This window comes from Phyllobates terribilis, unplaced genomic scaffold (assembly GCF_046119375.1).
Source record: "Phyllobates terribilis strain yellow unplaced genomic scaffold, ASM4611937v1 Scaffold_5__5_contigs__length_657084704, whole genome shotgun sequence".
In the NCBI taxonomy this organism is placed as follows: Eukaryota; Metazoa; Chordata; class Amphibia; order Anura; family Dendrobatidae; genus Phyllobates; species Phyllobates terribilis.
Window position 1 is genome coordinate 14,156,250 of NW_027362765.1, and position 21,785 is coordinate 14,178,034.

At 49.9% G+C, this 21,785-nt stretch overlaps 1 protein-coding gene across 2 annotated transcripts in view; it reads right to left on the reverse strand.

Moving 5' to 3' along the window:
* Nucleotides 1–21,785, reverse strand: part of LOC141270496 (uncharacterized) — a 462,326-nt gene that overhangs the window by 54,755 nt on the left and 385,786 nt on the right. For both annotated transcript variants that reach the window (XM_073680500.1, XM_073680501.1), the window contains exons 2-6: nt 9,994–10,144; nt 9,685–9,864; nt 9,478–9,601; nt 9,297–9,394; nt 8,837–8,927 (exon numbers count right to left, since the gene is read on the reverse strand). In XM_073680500.1, coding sequence (XP_073536601.1) covers nt 8,837–8,927; nt 9,297–9,394; nt 9,478–9,601; nt 9,685–9,864; nt 9,994–10,071 — 571 coding nt within the window. In that variant the 5' untranslated portion in view covers nt 10,072–10,144. The remainder of the gene's footprint in view (nt 1–8,836; nt 8,928–9,296; nt 9,395–9,477; nt 9,602–9,684; nt 9,865–9,993; nt 10,145–21,785) is intronic.

The window sequence follows — 21,785 nt, forward strand, 5'->3', positions numbered from 1 at the left end:
TCACAAGATCTCCTTCTCTACTCCCCTCTTATCTCCTTTTCCCACAATCGCATATAAGATTTCTCCCATGTATCCCCCCTACTCTGGAACTCTCTACCACAACATATCAGACTGTCGCCTACGGTGGAAACCTTCAAAAAGGAACCTGAAGACCTACCTCTTCCAACAAGTCTACAAACTGCAGTAACCACCGCTCCACGACCAGCTCTATCCTCACCTACTGTATCCTCACTCATCCCTTGTAGACTGTGAGCCCTTGAGGGCAGGGTCCTCTCGCCTCTTGTACCAGTCGGTGACTTGCTTTTTTCAAGATTATTGTAAGTGTTTTTGCTGTGTATACCTTTTTCACATGTAAAGCGCCATGGAATAAGTGGTGCTATAATAATAAATAATAATAATGTATGAGGGAAGAGTTACAACACTAAACCGGAGTTGTACTCATTTATGGTGAACCATTGGAGCTACTATGAGTCCTGACCAGAAGAGTAGAGAAAGTATTAGTGCTCCCATTTCAGGAGAGATTGTGCAGTAATCTGAATTCCTTAGGATTGAAAACATAATGGAATTTATGACTTGGAGTGAGTCCATGAAACCAGGGCTCCAGCCATGCCAACATATCTCCTGCAGGAGTGAATAAATGTATATTACAGCTGTGACGATACAGACTAAAATCTTATTAAGCCAGACGTTTAGATTTGTAATCCAAGAGAAATACCCTATTATCTTTGTGTATTTGTGTCTGGTCAATAAGAACAGACCAGTATTTATATAACCATGATTGTTATTTCCTATTGGGGTTGGAAACATTGTTGTTTGCTAAAATGCTAATTGTACTAAAAGCGAGATGAATGTTGATTTAAAGAGCCCACTGTGTACCAACTATGTAAATTGATTATCTCAAAACAATGAGAGCTGAGCCATGTGAGGATGCTCTCCAAAACCCCCTTGACCTGTGGATGTGTATTTAAAAAGGATATATGCTTCTGTAGCAGTCAGTCTGGCACACAGAGATTCAGAAAGACTTTACAAGGAGAACAAGAGACATCCTTCGGGAAAGTAGATAGATTGCATGGCATCCAAAGAGACACAGATTTGTATTCTACATGATTCTAGTCTAAGGGTAACGGCGCTGACTGGAAAGATTCGGATCTGCTCCATTAACCATCAGAGAGACCATGGATACATTTTGGGGAGTCCAGGAGAGGACGAATAAGTCACCTAGTCCCATGGATATGTTGTTTTGGGGTTGCTAGGAGGGACCCACAGGTAGCCTAGAACCCATGGACACATTTGGAATTGCCAAGAGGGACCCACCAGTCACATGGCCTCATGGAAACTCTCAGAGAGGCCAGGGTGGGACCCTTGGGTCTCCTGGCCTTGTACCTCGATGGATTGCTAGCTTCCTAAGCTTGCCGCTGTAGCGTCGGCGTCCCTGCCTCCTGCTAGGCAGGGACGCTGTTCCCCTCACCTCTCTGCTCCGTGCCCGGCGGCTTCCTCCCGCTCTGCTTGCAGCGCCCGCTCTCCCCCGGTCACTGTGCTTAGGGCGCGCGCGCTCCCCCTCTCTTAAAGGGGCGCGCGCGCCGCCCTAAGGAGTCCCCGGCCAATGGCCGGAGGATCCCTCCATATATAAGGCACCTCCTCCAAAATGGAGGTGCCCGAGCAATGTTGTTGCACTGTTCACTACTCTGCTTCAGCCCTCAGGTCCCGTATCCAGTTACCTGCCAGTTACCTGCCAGTTTCCTGCCAGTTTGCTGTCTGATTCCTGCCTGTTATCCGCTTACCTGCTTGCTTGCCAGAGGTCCGACGGTCTGCCTTCCGACACCTGTCAGTCTGTCTATGGACCAGCTTGCCCGCTCTCCTAGGAGCGCTCACCTGCTACCTGTCTGCTAGTCTACCTGGAGGCTCCGCCGTCACGTGCTGTGACCACCTGCCAGCCCAGAGACTCTTGCCCGCTCACCTGGGAGCGCTCATCTGCTACCTGCCTGTTAGCCTACCTGGAGGCTCCGCCGTCACGTGCTGTGACCACCTGCCAGTCCAGAGACTCTCGCCCGCTCACCTGGGAGCGCCCATCTGCTACCTGCCTGTTAGCCTACCTGGAGGCTCCGCCGTCACGTGCTGTGACCACCTGCCAGTCCAGAGACTCTTGCCCGCTCACCTGGGAGCGCTCATCTACTACCTGCCTGTTAGCCTACCTGGAGGCTCCGCCGTCACATGCTGTGACCACCTGCTTATCCAGAGACTCTCGCCTGCTCACCTGGGAGCACACATCTGCCATCTGCCTGCTAGCCTACCTGGAGGCTCAGCCGTCACAGGTCGTACCTACCCTTTACCCAGAGACTGTCCCGGTCACTTGCCGTGACCTCCTGCCCGTTCACCCAGAGACTGCCCCGGTCACTTGCCGTGACCTCCTGCCCGTTTACCCAGAGACTGTCCCGGTCACTTGCCGTGACCTCCTGCCCGTTTACCCAGAGACTGTCCCGGTCACCTGCTGAGACTACCTGCCCGTCTTCCCTGGGCGCCACCCGCTTCCTTACAAGGACCGCCCCCTTGTATAGTTGCTCAGAGGTTCCGCCTCCCAGACCCGTTACAGTTTGCTCGGGCCATGGAACCCGGTGGCACCCAAGCTCCCTCGCTCTCGGACCTTTGTCATGAACTGTCGCGACAGAGGTCCCAACAGGAGTCCATCCTGGGTCACCTGCGGAATGTCAATTCTCGCCTGGACACTTTGACTGCTCCGCCAGCAACCACCGCTAGTGTCATGACTCGCAGCCCGGCTGCTCCGCTGTCCACCAATACCATAGTATCCTGCTCCGGAACCCGGCTTTCTGCACCTCCTCGCTTCGGAGGCGACTCCGCTCAAGCTCGGGGCTTCATTAACCAGTGCACCCTGCACTTTCAACTCCTGCCCCACCAGTTTAATTCCGACCGGGCCAAGGTAGCCTTCATCATGTCCCATCTCACGGGGGAGGCACTGGCTTGGCTAAATCCTCTATGGGAGAGAGGAGATCCCCTGGTGTCCGACCTGCCAGCCTTTCTCACGGCCTTCCGGAAAGTCTTCGACGAACCCGGACGGAAGACCTCACCCGCCTCATCTCTGCTACGCCTCCACCAAGGGAGTCTCACCATGGGCCAATATGCCATACGGTTCCGTATCCTTGCTTCGGAGCTGGCCTGGGATAACGACGCCCTGGTGTCCGTCTTCTGGGCGGGTCTGTCCGGCCGTATTAAAGATGAACTCGCCGGTCGGGACATTCCTACCACTCTCGACGACTTAATTACACTTGCCACCCGGATTGACATCCGGTTCCAGGAGCGCGCCAGGGAGGTCACCCGTGAGAGGAGGTTTCCACGTCTAGCCCCTACCTTCCAGAGACCCGTCACTCCCTCTGTTACTCCCCAGGCACACTCACCTGAGCCTATGCTGGTCGACCAGACCAAGATGGTCAAGACCCGTCAAGACTTACGTCGTGCCGAGGGGAGCTGTTTCTACTGTGGCAGTAAGGAGCACCGGATCCGTTCCTGCCCAGAGAGGTCGGGAAACGCCTGTGTCTAGGATCGCTCAGAGAGGTCGCCCTAGACAAAAGTAAACCCTCTCCATCCCTGATGCTGTCTGTTTCTATCTTCTGCGGAGAGAACCGCTATTTTGAACTGGCTCAACTTGACTCAGGAGCTGCTGGAAATCTCATCTCTCAATCCCTGGTAGAAAAATACCGCATTCCCACCAAATCTCTGGCCATACCTTTATCTGTCGCCGCCGTGGATGGGGGTCTCTTACCACATCCCATCCAACTCATCACCGAATCTCTGACTCTACAGGTGGGAATGCTGCATTCTGAGAGCATCTCCTTTCATGTTCTGCCTGGACTCTCTCACGCACTATTGCTTGGTCTGCCTTGGCTCCAGAAACATGCACCCGTGCTTGACTGGCAGACCGGAGAGGTCCTTCGCTGGGGACAGGACTGCCATAAGACTTGTCTAGTTCCCGTTCGTCCTGCCCGACCTTCTCCTACCCCAGCCAATCTGCACGGTCTTCCGGTTCCCTATTGGTCTTATGCGGATGTCTTCAATAAAAAAGAGGCAGAGACTTTACCTCCTCATAGACCATACGACTGCCCAATCGATCTGATGCCCGGCTCTACTCCTCCCTGTGGGCGAATCTACCCTTTGTCCGCTGCAGAGACCCGGTCCATGTCTGAATATATTGAGGAGAACCTGGCCCGGGGATTTATCCGGAAATCTACCTCCCCGGCGGGAGCAGGCTTCTTCTTTGTCAAAAAGAAGGACGGCTCACTCCGTCCATGTATAGACTATAGAGGCCTAAACCAGATTACTGTGAAGAATAAATACCCCCTTCCGCTTATTCCTGAATTATTTGACCGTCTGAGGGGGGCTAGAATCTTCACCAAACTGGATCTCCGTGGGGCGTATAACCTGGTCCGTATCCGTCAGGGGGATGAGTGGAAGACGGCATTCAACACCCGGGACGGCCACTATGAGTACCTTGTGATGCCCTTCGGTCTCTGTAACGCTCCTGCCATCTTTCAAGAGTTGGTCAATGACATCTTCCGTGATCTTCTCTACTCCTGCGTGGTGGTGTACCTGGACGACATCTTGGTCTTCTCTCCGGATCTTCCTACTCACCGGAGGGACGTTCGTCAGGTCCTGCTCAGGCTCAGGCAGAACCACCTCTACGCTAAATATGAGAAGTGCATCTTTGAGCAGACCTCTCTTCCATTTCTGGGCTACATAATCTCTCAGACAGGTCTACAAATGGATCCTGAGAAACTGTCTGCCATCCAGAAGTGGCCCCGACCAGAGGGGTTGAAGGCTATTCAGCGGTTCCTGGGCTTCGCCAACTATTACCGCCTGTTCATACCGCACTTCTCTTCCCGGACCGCCCCTATCTCTGCGCTCACCCGTAAAGGTACGAACCCCAGAGAATGGCCGCCTGAAGCAGAGGAGGCCTTTCTTTCCTTAAAACAGGCCTTCCTCTCCGCCTCGGTGCTGCATCGTCCGGACGGCAACAAACAATTTTTCCTAGAAGTTGACGCCTCCTCCTCCGGAGCTGGGGCGGTACTTACCCAAAAGTCATCTTCCGGAAGAAAGGTAACCTGCGGCTTTTTCTCCAAACTTTTCTCCTCTTCTGAGCGCAACTATTCTATAGGAGACCGAGAATTGTTGGCCATTAAGATGGCACTGGAGGTGTGGCGTTACCTGCCCGAGGGGGCTCTCCACCCGGTAATAATTTACACTGACCACAAGAACTTGGCATATCTCCAGAGCGCCTAGAGACTTAACCCGCGCCAAGCCCTGTGGTCTTTGTTTATTGCCCGCTTTGATTTCATTCTTCATTTTCGTCCGGCTGACAAAAATATCAAAGCTGACGCCCTGTCCCGATCCTTTCTGGTGTCTGATCTTGAGGAGGAGCCTAAACACATCATCGATCCCGCCAGAGTAATGCAGGTAGCCCCCGTGGGCCTAAATCGTCTCCCTCCCGGTAAGACGTTCGTAACGGTGTCCGATCGGGAGAAGATTCTACACTGGGGTCACTCGTCTAAGCTAGCTGGGCACGCCGGTCAGAAAAAGACCCTCCAGCTTATTACCCGGCACTACTGGTGGCCTACCCTGCACAAGGACGTAATTGACTTTGTTTCTGCCTGTGTGTCCTGCGCCCGCAACAAAGTTCAGAGACACCTGCCTGCCGGCCGCCTTCTTCCTCTGCCAGTACCTGCTGCCCCGTGGCAACATATAGCTATGGACTTCATAACTGATCTCCCCGTCTCTGCCGGTTGTACGGTCATTTGGGTGGTCGCTGACCGCTTTTCCAAAATGGCTCATTTCATTCCCCTGCCAGGCCTCCCGTCTGCACCCGAGCTAGCTAAAGACTTTATCCGCCACATCTTCCGTCTCCATGGTCTGCCTCTCCACATCGTGTCGGATCGTGGGGTTCAGTTCACCTCACGCTTCTGGAGAGCCACATGTAAACTGCTCGACGTCACCCTGGACTTCTCCTCCGCTTACCACCCACAGTCCAATGGTCAAGTGGAGCGGATCAATCAGAATTTGACCAGTTACCTCCGGCACTTCGTTAATGCCCACCATTCAGACTGGGTGGATCTCCTACCATGGGCCGAGTTCTCTTACAACAATCACGAGAGCGAATCTTCCTCTAAATCCCCGTTTTTTGTAGTCTTCGGTCAGCATCCTCGGATCCCTTTTCCTGTCTCCACCTCTGTGGACAACCCGGCCACGGAATCTCTCGTTAGCAAATTTTCCTCCATTTGGGAGAGTACCCGATCCGCACTCCTTCAGTCGTCCGAGCGGATGAAGAGACACGCCGACAAAAAACGCCTGGATTCCCCACAATTTCGTCCCGGAGATAAAGTCTGGCTCTCATCCAAATATGTCCGGCTCAAGATTCCTTCCTATAAGTTAGGGCCTCGATTCATCGGCCCACTGGAGGTTATCAAACAGATCAACCCGGTGGCCTATAAATTGAAACTCCCGGCCAACTTACGGATCCCTAACTCCTTCCATGTATCTCTTCTCAAACCCGTGGTACTTAACTCCTTTTCCAAGTCTACAGGTACGCCTCCTGCTCCTGTTTCTGCTGAAGACGAGTTTGAGGTAGAGAACATTCTGGCCACCAAAAGGGTAAGAGGAAAGACCTTTTTTCTAGTGGATTGGAAGGGGTTTGGTCCTGAGGAGAGAACATGGGAGCCCCGGGAGAACATCCATGCCCCTCTCATCCTTGCTAAATTTCTGTCTGGCCTAAAAAAGGGGGGGCCTAAAGGGTGGGGGGTACTGTAGAGTCGGCGTCCCTGCCTCCTGCTAGGCAGGGACGCTGTTCCCCTCACCTCTCTGCTCCGTGCCCGGCGGCTTCCTCCCGCTCTGCTTGCAGCGCCCGCTCTCCCCCGGTCACTGTGCTTAGGGCGCGCGCGCCGCCCTAAGGAGTCCCCGGCCAATGGCCGGAGGATCCCTCCATATATAAGGCACCTCCTCCAAAATGGAGGTGCCCGAGCAATGTTGTTGCACTGTTCACTACTCTGCTTCAGCCCTCAGGTCCCGTATCCAGTTACCTGCCAGTTTGCTGTCTGATTCCTGCCTGTTATCCGCTTACCTGCTTGCTTGCCAGAGGTCCGACGGTCTGCCTTCCGACACCTGTCAGTCTGTCTATGGACCAGCTTGCCCGCTCTCCTAGGAGCGCTCACCTGCTACCTGTCTGCTAGCCTACCTGGAGGCTCCGCCGTCACGTGCTGTGACCACCTGCCAGTCCAGAGACTCTTGCCCGCTCACCTGGGAGCGCTCATCTGCTACCTGCCTGTTAGCCTACCTGGAGGCTCCGCCGTCACGTGCTGTGACCACCTGCCAGTCCAGAGACTCTCGCCCGCTCACCTGGGAGCGCCCATCTGCTACCTGCCTGTTAGCCTACCTGGAGGCTCCGCCGTCACGTGCTGTGACCACCTGCCAGTCAAGAGACTCTTGCCCGCTCACCTGGGAGCGCTCATCTACTACCTGCCTGTTAGCCTACCTGGAGGCTCCGCCGTCACATGCTGTGACCACCTGCTTATCCAGAGACTCTCGCCTGCTCACCTGGGAGCACACATCTGCCATCTGCCTGCTAGCCTACCTGGAGGCTCAGCCGTCACAGGTCGTACCTACCCTTTACCCAGAGACTGTCCCGGTCACTTGCCGTGACCTCCTGCCCGTTCACCCAGAGACTGCCCCGGTCACTTGCCGTGACCTCCTGCCCGTTTACCCAGAGACTGTCCCGGTCACTTGCCGTGACCTCCTGCCCGTTTACCCAGAGACTGTCCCGGTCACCTGCTGAGACTACCTGCCCATCTTTCCTGGGCGCCACCCGCTTCCTTACAAGGACCGCCCCCTTGTATAGTTGCTCAGAGGTTCCACCTCCCAGACCCGTTACAGCCGCTACCTCCTCTCAGTGGGGGTCCGCCAGAAGCGGGGGGGGCAACTGGTTGCAGCTGTTCTATCCCAGGCGGACGGAGAAGGAAGGGTGAGACTGTATAATGTTGTACCATCTTGGGTATTTGCTGGGACTATTCTGTGTGTTTATTGCCCACTTTGTGGTTCACTAAAGTATTGCCACGCTGTTTTACCCTGAGTGTTTTCTGAGTAGGGTTACGCCCACGGAACACCCCGGGTCTTCACAACAGCCATCAACCAAGCACAGCTTAGAAATATATCATGGCACATGAGTAATGTTTTTTATTTTGTTTATCACAATCATGTTTGAAGTTAGTTGGTTTTAAAAGAATTGAAAAGTCAGGATAAAAGGAAACTCTGCTCTTATTGTACAGAAAATTCACAATTGGCCCTCACTGCACATTTAATGTTGTTGATCGTAAAACTGAAGTTTGTCCAGAAAGACTGGACCTGGTGTTGTAGGGACCATATGAGCAAGGAGAGGAGGTAGATTGATCCAATGAGATATCAGGGTTCTATGAAGCCAACAGCATCATTACTCTTCACTTTCTCTTACAGACTCATAATATTTCTTTTAGTGATTTTCTAACTTGTCAGCACATTTTAACGCTGTCATTTGGCTTTGCAGTTTACAGATCTGGGCAGGTAATGGTCAGCGTCTGCTAATCCCAGGAGGAAGGTGGATCTCCAGGTTGTATTTTCTATAGAAAATGGCTTTAAATGCCCAAAGTCATTTGAACAGTTTTGGGTGGAGGAGAATGTTGTGGTCAAGAGGCAAAATTGTGATCACATGACTGTGATATAGCCGGACTACATGACCAATAAAGCAGTCACAGCCTGTAACTGAGAGGAATCTGTGACTTCTCAGCATTTAGTGGTTACTACTCACCTGGGTAGTCATATGTAGGAATCTCATCTTTACACCGCTCATCACCCCTCACATATGTCTCTGTAGTATTAATATGGGTCTGATCTTCACCCTGAAACAAATATTGTAAAAGTCACAGACAGATGGAGAAGTCACATCTATGATCAGCTCTAATCCTGCCATCTCCACCGTTCTCATTACATAAGTATTGTACAGTGTAAGCTTTTACGAGCAGGGTCATCATGATTTTTGCTTTAATTATTGTATTATCTTTAGCTATGTTACTTCTGACTGTTGCATATGAACCTCTGAATTGTAAAGCGCTGCGGAATATGTTGGTGCTATATAAATAAAGATTATTATTATTATTATTAAGTATAAAATATATAATCCTGGTGGATAAAACGAGACTGAACAAAAGACCTTTACTGCCATCTACACATCATAAAGGGAGATCTCATGACACCTTCTCTCCATCTACCTCATGATCCTGTGGAACAGTTAAATTTTCTTGTTTACAGTCCTGTGGAAGAAGAGGATGGTGACATCTCTCTGGTGTTGTCCTCTTACTGGATAGATCTGAAGGAAACACATACAGGGACTGAATTCATTTTTTACAAGCAAATAATTATAGGCCGTGTGTATTTAGTCCTGTCTATTACCTGGTGATGTGAGGGGCTGGGAAACCTCCATCATGACGTCCTTGTACAGATCTTTGTGTCCTTCTAAATACTCCCACTCCTCCATGGAGAAATAGACAGCAACATCCTGACACCTTATAGGAACCTAACACATACAATGATACAGTCATCCCCCCGATCCCTTCATAGCATTACTGTATAATGTCCCAGCATTCCCAGCAGTGTCACCTCTCCAGTCAGTAGCTCAATCATCTTATAGGCGAGTTCTAGGATCTTCTGGTCATTGATATCCTCATGCTTCAGGGGATGAGGTGGAGGCCCCGTGATTGGGTTCAGGGTTCTTCCCCATCCCTCAGACAAAGGGTCCTGACAGCGCTCACTAGAGGTCTTCTTCACTACTGTGTAATCCTGGTTATGGAGAGACACATTATTAAATCTCACTACAGACATTTCCAGAGTCCTCACCTCTCCAGTTCTGTCCATCTGTTATTCCCATAGATAAGAATGATGTAATGTGACGTCATATGAATCTCCCACCTTTCCAGTAAGCCGGAAGAGGATCTCTAGGATGAGGTGTAATATCCTCGCCGCCATCTTGTCTCTGTCCATATCCATCTTTGATGGGTAAATTAGGAAAATTCTCTTCTATAGAAGATCTTCACTGAGAGGATTCAGATATTGTAAAGACCTGAAGAAGGAGAAGATGAGCCGATGTAACATCATAAAAATCCTGTGTAATAATACAATTACTGAAAATAATATGGGAAACATACAGGATTTATTATTTTACAGTATTTAGTTTTCTTCTTTACATCTAGTAATAAAACCTATATATTTTAGGCCACAGACAACAAGCAGTTTCTTCCTCAGAGTCTACAGCTGAATATGTTTCTCATAGACCCATCTTCCATAAAGTTAATTCTCATCTCATTTACCGACACTGGAATCGGCATTAGCAATACTGCAGGAGATATTTATTACACGTGACATGAGAAATAACTACTTCATAATGAGGACGACATCTTCATCTTCTACTACATCTACTTCTTCTACACATATTTGTCCAGAGTCCATCACTGACTACATCACCACCGGCCGTCTTTATGAATGTTTCCCGTCTTCCTCGGACTGTAATCTTCTATCACGTTAGATCTCATGTCTGATTCACACATAGTTTAAACCATTTAGGCCATGTGCATACAATGCAGTTTTAATACATTTCTGCGGACGTTTTTCCGCCACGGAAAAGCATTAAAACCGCTTGTTAATAGGTCTGCCATGTATAGCAATGTTAATCCAGATGTGCTGTGCACATGGTGCGGAAATTTCCGTTCCGGATTACCATTGCGGCAAAAAATTCAGCAGGACCATTGACCGAGCGATTCTGCCGCAAATTCACTCCCATTGACTTGCATTAAATCACAGCAAACCCGCACGTACACTGTTCAAAAAAATAAAGGGAACACTCAAATAACACATCCTAGATCTGAATGAATGAAATATTCTCATTGAATACTTTGTTCTGTACAAAGTTGAATGTGCTGACAACAAAATCACACAAAAATCATCAATGGAAATCAAATTTATTAACCAATGGAGGCCTGGATTTGGAGTCACCCCCAAAATTAAAGTGGAAAAACACACTACAGGCTGATCCAACTTTGATGTAATGTCCTTAAAACAAGTCAAAATGAGGCTCAGTATTGTGTGTGGACTCCACGTGCATGCATAACCTCCCTACAATGCCTGGGCATGTTCCTGATGAGGTTGCGGATGGTCTCCTGTGGGATCTCCTCCCAGACCTGGACTAAAGCATTCGCCAACTCCTGGACAGTCTGTGGTGCAACGTGACGTTGGTGGATGGAGCGAGACATGATGTCCCAGATGTGCTCAATCGGATTCAGGTCTGGGGAACGGGCGGGCCAGTCCATAGCTTCAAGGCCTTCATCTTGCAGGAACTGCTGACACACTCCAGGCACATGAGGTCTGGCATTGTCCTGCATTAGGAGGAACCCAGGGCCAACTGCACCAGCATATGGTCTCACAAGGGGTCTGAGGATCTCATCTCGGTACCTAATGGCAGTCAGGCTACCTCTGGCGAGCACATGGAGGGCTGTGCGACCCTCCAAAGAAATGCCACCCCCACCTTTACTGACCCACTGCCAAACTGGTCATGCTGAAGGATGTTGCAGGCAGCAGATCACTCTCCACGGCGTCTCCAGACTCTGTCACGTCTGTCACATGTGCTCAGTGTGAATCTGCTTTCATCTGTGAAGAGCACAGGGCGCCAGTGGTGACTTTGCCAATCCTGGTGTTCTGTGGCAAATGCCAAGCATCCTGCACGGTGTTGGGCTGTGAGCACAAACCCCATCTGTGGACATCGGGCCCTCATACCAACCTCATGGAGTCGGTTTCTAACCGTTTGTGCAGACACATGCACATTTGTGGCCTGCAGGAGGTCATTTTGCAGGTCTCTGGCAGTGCTCCTCCTGTTCATCCTTGCACAAAGGCGGAGGTAGCGGTCCTGCTGCTGGGTTGTTGCCCTCCTACGGCCCCCTTCTCCTGGTGTACTTGCCTGTCTCCTGGTAGCGCCTCCAGCCTCTGGACACTACGCTGACAGACACAGCAAACCTTCTTGCCACAGCTCGCATTGATGTGCCATCCTGGATTAGCTGCACTACCTGAGCAACTTCTGTGGGTTATAGAGTCAGTCTCATGCTACCACGAGTGTTAAAGCACAATCAACATTCAAAAGTGACCAAAACATCAGCCATAAATCATCGGTACTGAGATGTGGTCTGTGGTCCCCACCTGCAGAACCACTCCTTTATTGAGGGTGTCTTGATAATTGCCAATAATTTCCATCTATTGTCTATTCCATTTGCACAACAGCATGTGAAATTGATTGTCAATCAGTGTTGCTTCCTAAGTGAGCAGTTTGATTTCACAGAAGTTTGATGTACTTGGAGTTATACTCTGTTTTTTAAGTGTTCCCTTTATTTTTTGAGCAGTCTATAATATCTATACATGCAGATTTGCGGCGTTTCAATGACAGTCAATAGGCGCGAATTCACAGCGGAATCAAGCTGCAGGGGGGTACCCAGGTCAGGAGAGGAGGCTATTACTCCTCTCATCCGACCGCCGCACTGGCTGATAACAGCGAGAGCGGAGTGGATGGGAGGAGCAGTAGTCTGCTCTTCCCAGTCCACGTGCCCTCGGTAGTAAAAAAAAAATAAATAAAATAATTTAAAAAAAAAACTCATACTCATCTGTCCGGCAGACCCAGGTGTCCTCCTTGTCCCCGGCGGCGATCCGATGCTCCCGGCGGCCAGCGACACTGTGGGAGCAGCCTCGCTCCCAGAAGTGTACTGCGCTGCCAGAACCTGCGCTGACATCACAGATCACCTGATGGTCGCGCGACCATGAGCCATGTATGAGGGAGTCGGAGTCATGGAAATTGAGGAGTCGGAGTCGAAGGTTTGGCTTACCGACTCCACAGCCCTGCTTTCTCCATGACTCACAATCCAGAAACATCAGTGGCGGTAAGAAAGATTACAGAGTCTGTCTGGATCCCAGAAACTCACTCAGCTTTTATGCACACTCACTGATTACAAGCAAACAGGTCACAGGTGAGGATGTTACCTTTAGTAGCCATTCAAACCCATTTGGGTCAAATTCTGTGCATGTTGTCAGGCCAAAATCAACAGGGTATGTGAACTTTTGATCAGAGTCATTTGGATGTTTTTGGTTGTCATTAAGATTTAAAAAGAGAAAACACAGTAGTTTGACAATAAATGGCTTCATCCAACCAATAACCATGAGTGGAGAAAAAGTTTTTTGTTATCATTCATATTCTCTGAAACAAGGCCAAGAAAGCAAAAATTCTGCTGGGGTATGTAAACGTTTGAGAACAGCTGTATTGACGGAAAGTTGAGTGGAAGGAAAAAGTGTGGTAGAACAAACAACAAGCAACCGGGTTAATCGCAGCCTTGAAAGGATTGTTAAGAAAAGGCCATTAAAAAGTTTGGGGGAAATTCACAAGGAGTGGACTGCTGCTGGAGTCATTGCTTCAAGAGCCACCACACACAGACGTATGCAGGACATGGGCTCCAAGTGCTGCATTCCTTGTGTCAAGCCACTCATGACCAATAGACAGCGCCAGAAGCGTCTTATCTGGGTCAAGGAGAAAAAGACCAGACTGTTGCTCAGTGGTCCAAGGTGTCGTCCTCAGAATAATGAAAGTAAATTTTGCATTTCATTTGGAAATCAAGGTCCCAGAGTCTGGAGGAAGAGTGGAGAGGCACACAATCCAAGCTGCTTGAGGTCTAGTGTGAAGTTTCCACAATCAGTGATGGTTTGGGGAGCCATGTCATCTGCTGGTGTAGGTCCACTGTGTTTTATCAAGACCAAAGTCAGCGCAGCCGTCTACCAGGACATTTTAGAGCACTTCATGCTTCCCTCTGCCGACAAGCTTTTTGGAGATGGAAATGTCATTCTCCAGCAGGACTTGGCACCTGTCCACACTGCCAAAAGTACCAATACCTGGTTTAAAAACAACAGTATCACTGTGCTGGATTGGCCAGCAAACTCGCCTGACCTTAACCCCATAGAGAATCTATGGGGTATTGTCAAGAGGAAAATGATAGACATCAGACCCAACAATGCAGAAAAGCTGAAGGCTGCTATCAAAGCAACCTGGGCTTCCATAACACCTCAGCAGTGCCACAGGCTGATCGCCTCCATGCCACGCCGCATTTATGCAGTAATAGATGCAAAAGGAGCCCCGACCAAGTGTTGAGTGCATTTACTGAACATACATTTCAGTAGGCCAACATTTCGGATTTTAAAAACATTTGTCAAGCTGGTGTTATAAAGTATTCTAGTTTTCTGAGATAATGACTTTTGTGTTTTCATTGGCTGTAAGCCATAATCATCAATATTAACAGAAATAAACACTTGAAATTGATCACTCTGTTTTGAAGAAGTGAAATAAATTAACCTTTTGATGATATTCTAATTTAGTGAGATGCACCTGTATATATCGGAGTCATATCCCCTGACTCTGCAAATTATGCTGCCATTGATCTTGGCAGGCCCCTACCAGATGGTATGGAGATGAATGAGGGAGACCAAAGGCCAAAAATAAGCTTTTATTTACTTTAAGTGAACCTACTGTCAGCAGGATTTTGCCTGTGGGCAGGTCTTTTCTTGCTCATCTGGCCTAGAGCACCAAGGAAAGACCCTGCCTACAATCCCGCCCCGGAGCACAGGCACATCATTCACTCAAAACTGCAAACACTGATTATACAAGAACCACAAGATGGATTTTTTTTTACCTCAGGTAACATTTTAATCAGTGTAACAGCCCCAACATGACACTGCCTGTAGCTTACTTAGCAAAATCCTGCTGACAGGTTAACAACAGCTTGATGAGAAGTATATAGTACATCAGATAGCAAGCACAACACTTTAGCATTATGCAGAGTCAAGAACTTTCAGGTTACATGTGGAGGTACATAACTTTTATTACTAGCTACAACAGTCCAGGAAACCATTATGGGAAGGCCCATCATTCCTTGTGGGGACCATACGAGTCGAGATGTGTAACTACTCACTACGGCCCCTCAGAGCTACTCATAGTTCCCAGTTGATTTGTGAGGACCTCACTGGCCATGCACTGGTATGACTCATCACTAGTACTCTCTAAGTCCATTCGATGAGGGCCACACACTCCTTGCTGAGGCACTGCATCTTCAGCTCTCTGTAGGAAAACTCGTGTCCCAGATTGGCGACATTGTAGCTTCTTCTCTATTGTATAGACAATAGTTTGCTTAAATACTGGTCTAAAGATAAGGATTCCCTACTTAACTTAATCCCCTTTAATTAGGTTAAATCCCCCCCCACTCCCCAAGTGCAAAGTTCTGTACTGTTTAAGTAGGCCTCCCGGCCTGAGCTAGGGACCTCGACCTGCTCTTTGTCTCTGCTGTGCTCCTTGCCTGGAATCCGGATTTCCATTCTAACTTTGCTTTCCGTCACAACTAGTGTTGAGCGAACATGCTCGACACTGCTCGGTACTCGCCCGAGCATCACGCTACTCGGGATGTTCGGCGAGCACCGAGCATTTCCGAGTTACTCAGGCGGGAGCTCGGGTCTCCGCCCTGCATGTTTGGCGCTCTTTACAGAGCCAATGAACATGCAGGGATTGCCAGCCAGTCACTGTAATGCTGCAGCCATGTTGGTTGTGAGCATTACAGTGATTGGCTGGCCGCACAGCGTCACCTCAAGTATTTAAAACGGGGTGCCGCCATCTTGGACACAGTCGCTCCGGATTAGACAGTGTAGGGACAGCGCTGCTGATTTAGGGAGAGATATAAACTGCAAAATAGTTAGTGTAGGGTCTGTAAAGGCTGCCAGAACAAACAAACAGTCCTTTTCAGGACTAATATCCATCCCAGATACCAGGCAGGCAGGCTGTATAGGAGACACAGTGGTTATACCAGCAAACGCTGCATTACAGTCCTGTGTGCTCCTGTTGCTGAAATTGCTGGACTTAGCACCAGGTGTTGGGGGCCAGGAAAAATCCTTTTTTTTTTCCATCTAAATCCTCCTTTTTTTTCCTCCTTCACACTGTACAAATACCCGTCTTATTAACCTTTTGGTGTGTCGTCCCCCCCCCCAAAAAAAAAGCGTGTCTCTGATTTTTCAGACACAAATATAACTGTTGAAAATAGTCTGGTGTAGGCTAGAGAAACAGAAGTGTTGTTTTGCACTTCCACGGTTCAAACCTCTGTATTATCCATTTTGGGCCATTTGTATCTAAAAAAAAATAGTTTGAGTGTGTCGCTCACTGTTCAGCCGCAAATATCTCTATTTAAAAAAGTGTGGTATACCCCAGTAAACAATAACTGTGGTTTTGCCATCCCACGGTAAAAAAATCTCTATTATTCAGCTTTTGGTAGTTTTTTCCGTAAAGAAAAACAGTAGTGTCTCCTGACTGTTGTGACACAAAAATATATCTGTTGAAAATAGTCTTGTGTAGGCCCGACATCCCAGTGTGGTTTCGCAGTTCCACGGGTCAAATAGCTGTACTATCCAGTTTTGGGCCTTTGGTATCTAAAAAAAAAAAGCAGTTTGAGTGTGTCGCTCACTGTTCAGCCGCAAATATCTCTATTTAAAAAAGTGTGGTATACCCCAGTAAACAATAACTGTGGTTTTCCTCATCCACGGTTCTAATCTACTCTTTATTACCCTTTTTCCATTGATAGTGCAAGTGTAAGCTATTTTACTTCATTTACAATGGGCAAGGCGCGTGGCAAGGGACGTGGAAGTGGACGTTCTGGTGATGGTTCGTGCAGAGGACGGGGCCGTGGCCAAGGTGAAAATGTGCCACAACCAACAGCCACATCTTCTCGCTCCCACTTCTTGACCGAATTACTAGGGAAGCACAGAACAACACCAGTATTGAGAACTGATCAGTGTGAACAGGTTATTAATTGGATACCAGATAATACTTCCAGTTACCTGGGCACCACCACCTCCGGTCTGTCTTCCACACGGTCAACTCTTAGTAGCCGTGAGTCTCGACCGCATACTCCTCCTCACCCTGATGCTCCTTCCTCCCACCATGCCGAGTGTCGTCAGACAGTAAGTGATCCCACACTTGGACACTCTGAAGAGTTGTTCACTGGTCCATTTCCATATTTGGGCCCCTCACCTGATACGCTTGAAGTGGTGGAAGAGGAGATCCCATGTTGCGATGCCCAAATATTTGAACAGCCACGGCCACAGGAAGTCGACGTTGGCAATCTGTCACAAGAGGTGGACGATGACGAGACACAATTGCCAGGAAGTGAGGAGGAGGATCGTGGTGCGCAAGTGGAAGAGGAGGAGGTGGTGGAAGATCTAGTAACTGACCCAACGTGGAAGGAGGACATGCAGAGTGAGGCCAGCAGCACACAGGGGGAGGGAGGCAGAGTACCCCAACAGGCAGGAAGAAGCAGTGTGGTGGCCGCAGACAGAAGGCAGGCAACCGTTCCCCGTAACACCAACACGAGGGACGTTGCCAGTACAAGCGGTAGGTCTTCCAGAGTCTGGAATTTTTTTAAAGACTCTGCTGATAACACCAAAAAGGCCATATGTTCCACCTGCCATGCCAGCATCAGCAGGGGTGACAAAACTACCAGCCTGACCACCACCAGCATGATCAGGCACATGGCAGCAAAGCACCCGACTTTGTGGGGCGAAACCCAGGGTCCACGACCAGTGTCAGCGGGTGTCACCACTGCTTCTTCCACTGTTGTGCGTGCAATAGAACCCCCTGTTGTGTGTGCAAGGCAATCCCCTGTCCATACTGCATGTAAAGATGCCCCCTCCTCTCAGTCTTCACTTGTTATGGCAGTTTCTCAAGAAACAGCATCAACATCCACGTCCCACCGCAGCGTTCAATTGTCCATATCCCAGACCTTTGAACGAAAGCGGAAATTCGCAGCTAACAGCCACAGTCCTAAATTCGCACATTTCACGACTGCTTGCGTTGGAAATGCTGCCTTTTAGGCTGGTGGAGAAAGGAATCCTTCCGCAATCTTATGGCGGTGGCCGTCCCTCGGTACTCGGTCCCCAGCCGACACTATTTTGCCCGGTGTGCCATCCCCGCACTACACAAGCACGTGTCCCAAAGCATCTGCCGTGCCCTCAACAACGCAGTTACTGGGAGAGTCCACCTGACAAAGGACACGTGGACAAGTGCTTGTGGCCAGGGACGGTACATCTCTCTGACGGCACACTGGGTAAACATAGTGGAAGCCGGGACCCAGTCGGACCTTGGGACGGAACACATCCTCCCCACACCGAGGATTGCGGGCCCTATGTCAGTCAGAGTTGCCCCCACAGTGTACAGCTCCTGCGCGTCCTCCTCATGTTCAGCCTCCATCTCAGATATCACCACATCAGTTACAAGCTGGAAGCATTGCAGTACTGCCTCCGCCAATCGGCAACAAGCTGTGCTGAAACTCATAAGCTTAGGTGATAAACCTCACACTGCTTGTGAGTTGTGGACAGCTGTGAAAGAGTAGGCAGATCTGTGGCTGAGACCGCTGAACCTACATCCCGGCATGGTCGTGTGAGACAATGGCCGTAACCTGGTGGCGGCTCTGAGGCGAGGTGAGATCACACACGTACCATGCCTGGCTCATGTGCTTAACCTCGTGGTTCAGCGGTTTCTTAAATCGTACCCCGAGTTGCCAGATCTGCTCGTGAAAGTACGCCGCCTGTCAGCTCATTTTCGCAAGTCGGCTACAGCTTCCGCCGCCCTTGCTGTGTTGCAGCAGCATTGGCAGCTTCCGGCACACCGACTGGTGTGTGATGTCCCCACACGTTGGAACTCTACCCTCCACATGTTGCGAAGGATTTGTGAGCAGAAGAGAGCAGTTGTGGAGTACTAGCTGCAACAAGGCCGTCGATATTCAGCTCAGACTCCACACATAAGACCTCAGGAGTGGACCTGGATGTCTGACATATGTACCATCCTGACAAACTTTGAGGAGGCCACCAAGATGGTGAGTGGCGATGACGCCATCATTAGTGTCAGCATCCCACTTGTCTGTCTTTTGCAACGCTCTCTGCAGAGAATTAAAGAGGAGGCATTGCAGCCAGAGTGTGATGAGAGGGATCAAGAAGCCGTAGCGGGCGATTACACACAGCCCAGCCTCATCTCATCCCAACGTGCATTGGGTGACAATGAGGGAGAGGAGGAGGAGGAGGAGGAGGAAGAACAGGAGCTGCTATCATGCGTTGTAGACGGTAGTACCTGAACAAGTGTCATACCGTCGGTTCAGCGTGGGTGGCCTGAGGACAGGGGGGGAGGAGGAAGAGGAGGAAGAGGAGGAGAGCATGGTCAGTCGTCATCTTGGTGAGGACACGGAAATCTTGCCCGTTACCAGTCTGGCACGCATGGCTGACTTTATGTTACGCTGCCTTAGCCGTGACCCTCGCGTTGTCAAAATGTTGGGTGACAGTCATTACTGGTTGGTGACACTTGTAGACCCCAGCTACAAGGAGAACTTTCACTCTCTTATTCCTCAGGTGGAGAGGTCTACAAAAATGGGGCAATACCAGAAGGCCCTTGCTGCAGAACTCTTAAAAAAATTCCCATCTGAACACGCTAGCGGCAGAGGTCACAGTTCGTTGCCCAACCAAGGCATACAGGCGAGAGAGATGCAACTCCAATCCAGCAGAGGCAGGGGAACACTGTCAACGTTCTGGGACAGTTTTCTGACACCCGCCCAGCTTACAGGCCCTGAGGCGCGGGGTACTCTCACAAGGAGTGGAAAGTTTCAAAAGATGGTGAGGGAGTACCTTGCCGATCGTACCAGCGTCCTCCGTGATTCCTCTGTGCCTTTTAATTATTGGGTATCCAAGCTGGACACTTGGAATGAACTCGCTCTGTACCCCTTGGAGGTCCTGGCCTGCCCTGCCGCTAGCGTGTTATCGGAGCGTGTTTTTAGTGCCGCTGGGGGAATTATAACTGATAAGCGCACTCGCCTGTCAACTGACAATGCTGACAAGCTGACCCTTATCAAAATGAACAAGGGCTGGATTGGGCCAGACTTCTCATCACCACCAAATGACAGCAGAGTAACAAAGTCAAATCCACTGTGTTATTTCGGGAGGTGTATTCACATGCACCGCTTCACACCCACACATGGGTATACGCTTCCTCGTTTCGGCTGTTTTATCTTCTTCTCCTTATCCTCAGCCTCCACCACCACTATACCACCAGGGTGCCAGCATTGCAAGTTCCTCCGTCCTTATTTTTGGCAGTTTTTGCTTGCAAGGCATAAGCAAATACTATCGGACACCCACTCCCCAATAATGGGACTTATGCTTGTAATATGCTGTACTGCATGGCTCTTGTAAGGGGCATTGCAAGTTGCTCCATTCTAATTTTTGGCAGCTTTTGCTTGCAAGGCATAAGCAAATACTATGGGACACCCACTCCCCAATAATGGGACTTATGTTTGTAATATGCTGTACTGCATGGCTCTTGTAAGGGGCATTGCAAGTTGCTCCGTCCTAATTTTTGGCAGCTTTTGCTTGGAAAGCATAAGCAAATACTATGGGACACCCACTCCCCAATAATGGGACTTATGCTTGTAATATGCTGTACTGCATGGCTCTTGTAAGGGGCATTGCAAGTTGCTCCGTCCTAATTTTTGGCAGCTTTTGCTTGGAAAGCATAAGCAAATACCATGGGACACCCACTCCCCAATAATGGGACTTATGTTTGTAATATGCTGTACTGCATGGCTCTTGTAAGGGGCATTGCAAGTTGCTCCGTCCTAATTTTTGGCAGCTTTTGCTTGGAAAGCATAAGCAAATACCATGGGACACCCACTCCCCAATAATGGGACTTATGTTTGTAATATGCTGTACTGCATGGCTCTTGTAAGGGGCATTGCAAGTTGCTCCGTCCTAATTTTTGGCAGCTTTTGCTTGGAAAGCATAAGCAAATACCATGGGACACCCACTCCCCAATAATGGGACTTATGTTTGTAATATGCTGTACTGCATGTGACGCGCCCCCTGGGCCGTGTGTACACGTGTGTGGGATACCCGGTGCCGGGTCTCTGGGGTCTGTAGTCTCCGTGGCAGTCTCAGGCTGGTCAAACCAGTGGCAGTCTTTCTTAGGTTTTGAGGTTAATTGTCCGACTGCGCCACCCGTGGATTGCGGTCAGGGAGTACCACCGCTGCGAGGCAGACCGCTGAGGCTGGTGTTGTGTACGCAGCATAGAATGGGATAACTCCCCTCGGGAGGAGTATAGCCTCAGGGCAGTGAGTGTGGATGATGGGGGTGATGGTGCACGAGCGCAGCAGGAACGACTCAGAGTCTTTGCAGTGCAGTTCAGGGTCTTTACTGATGATTATAAGGTAGACCCTCCCGGGAGTACTGGCTAGCATAAGAGGCCTGGTCAGTCTGTGAGCAAGCAGGAGTTCCCCTGGCCAGGTGGAGTTGTAGGCCTCCCCGTCTGTCTGCACTCTTCCTGGCTACCTTGCTGTAAGCGGGTAGAAGTAGCCCACGTCCCTGAGTGTACCGTGTAGTGCTCACCCGTATGACTGGTGACTTGGGGCCTTCTGTTAGCCTCCGCTCCACGACGGCGATGCTGGTCCCTTGCTTGTGACTGAGCCTCCGGGCTTCTATGGCCAGAGGACCTGAAATCCCCTGCCGGCTGGTTTCTGCTGCTGGATATATAAGTCCTCACAGCTTCGGACTCCTGTGTCCGGTTCCTATTGTCTTCTGCCAGGGCGAGCTCTGCTCAGCTTCCAGCCCCTGG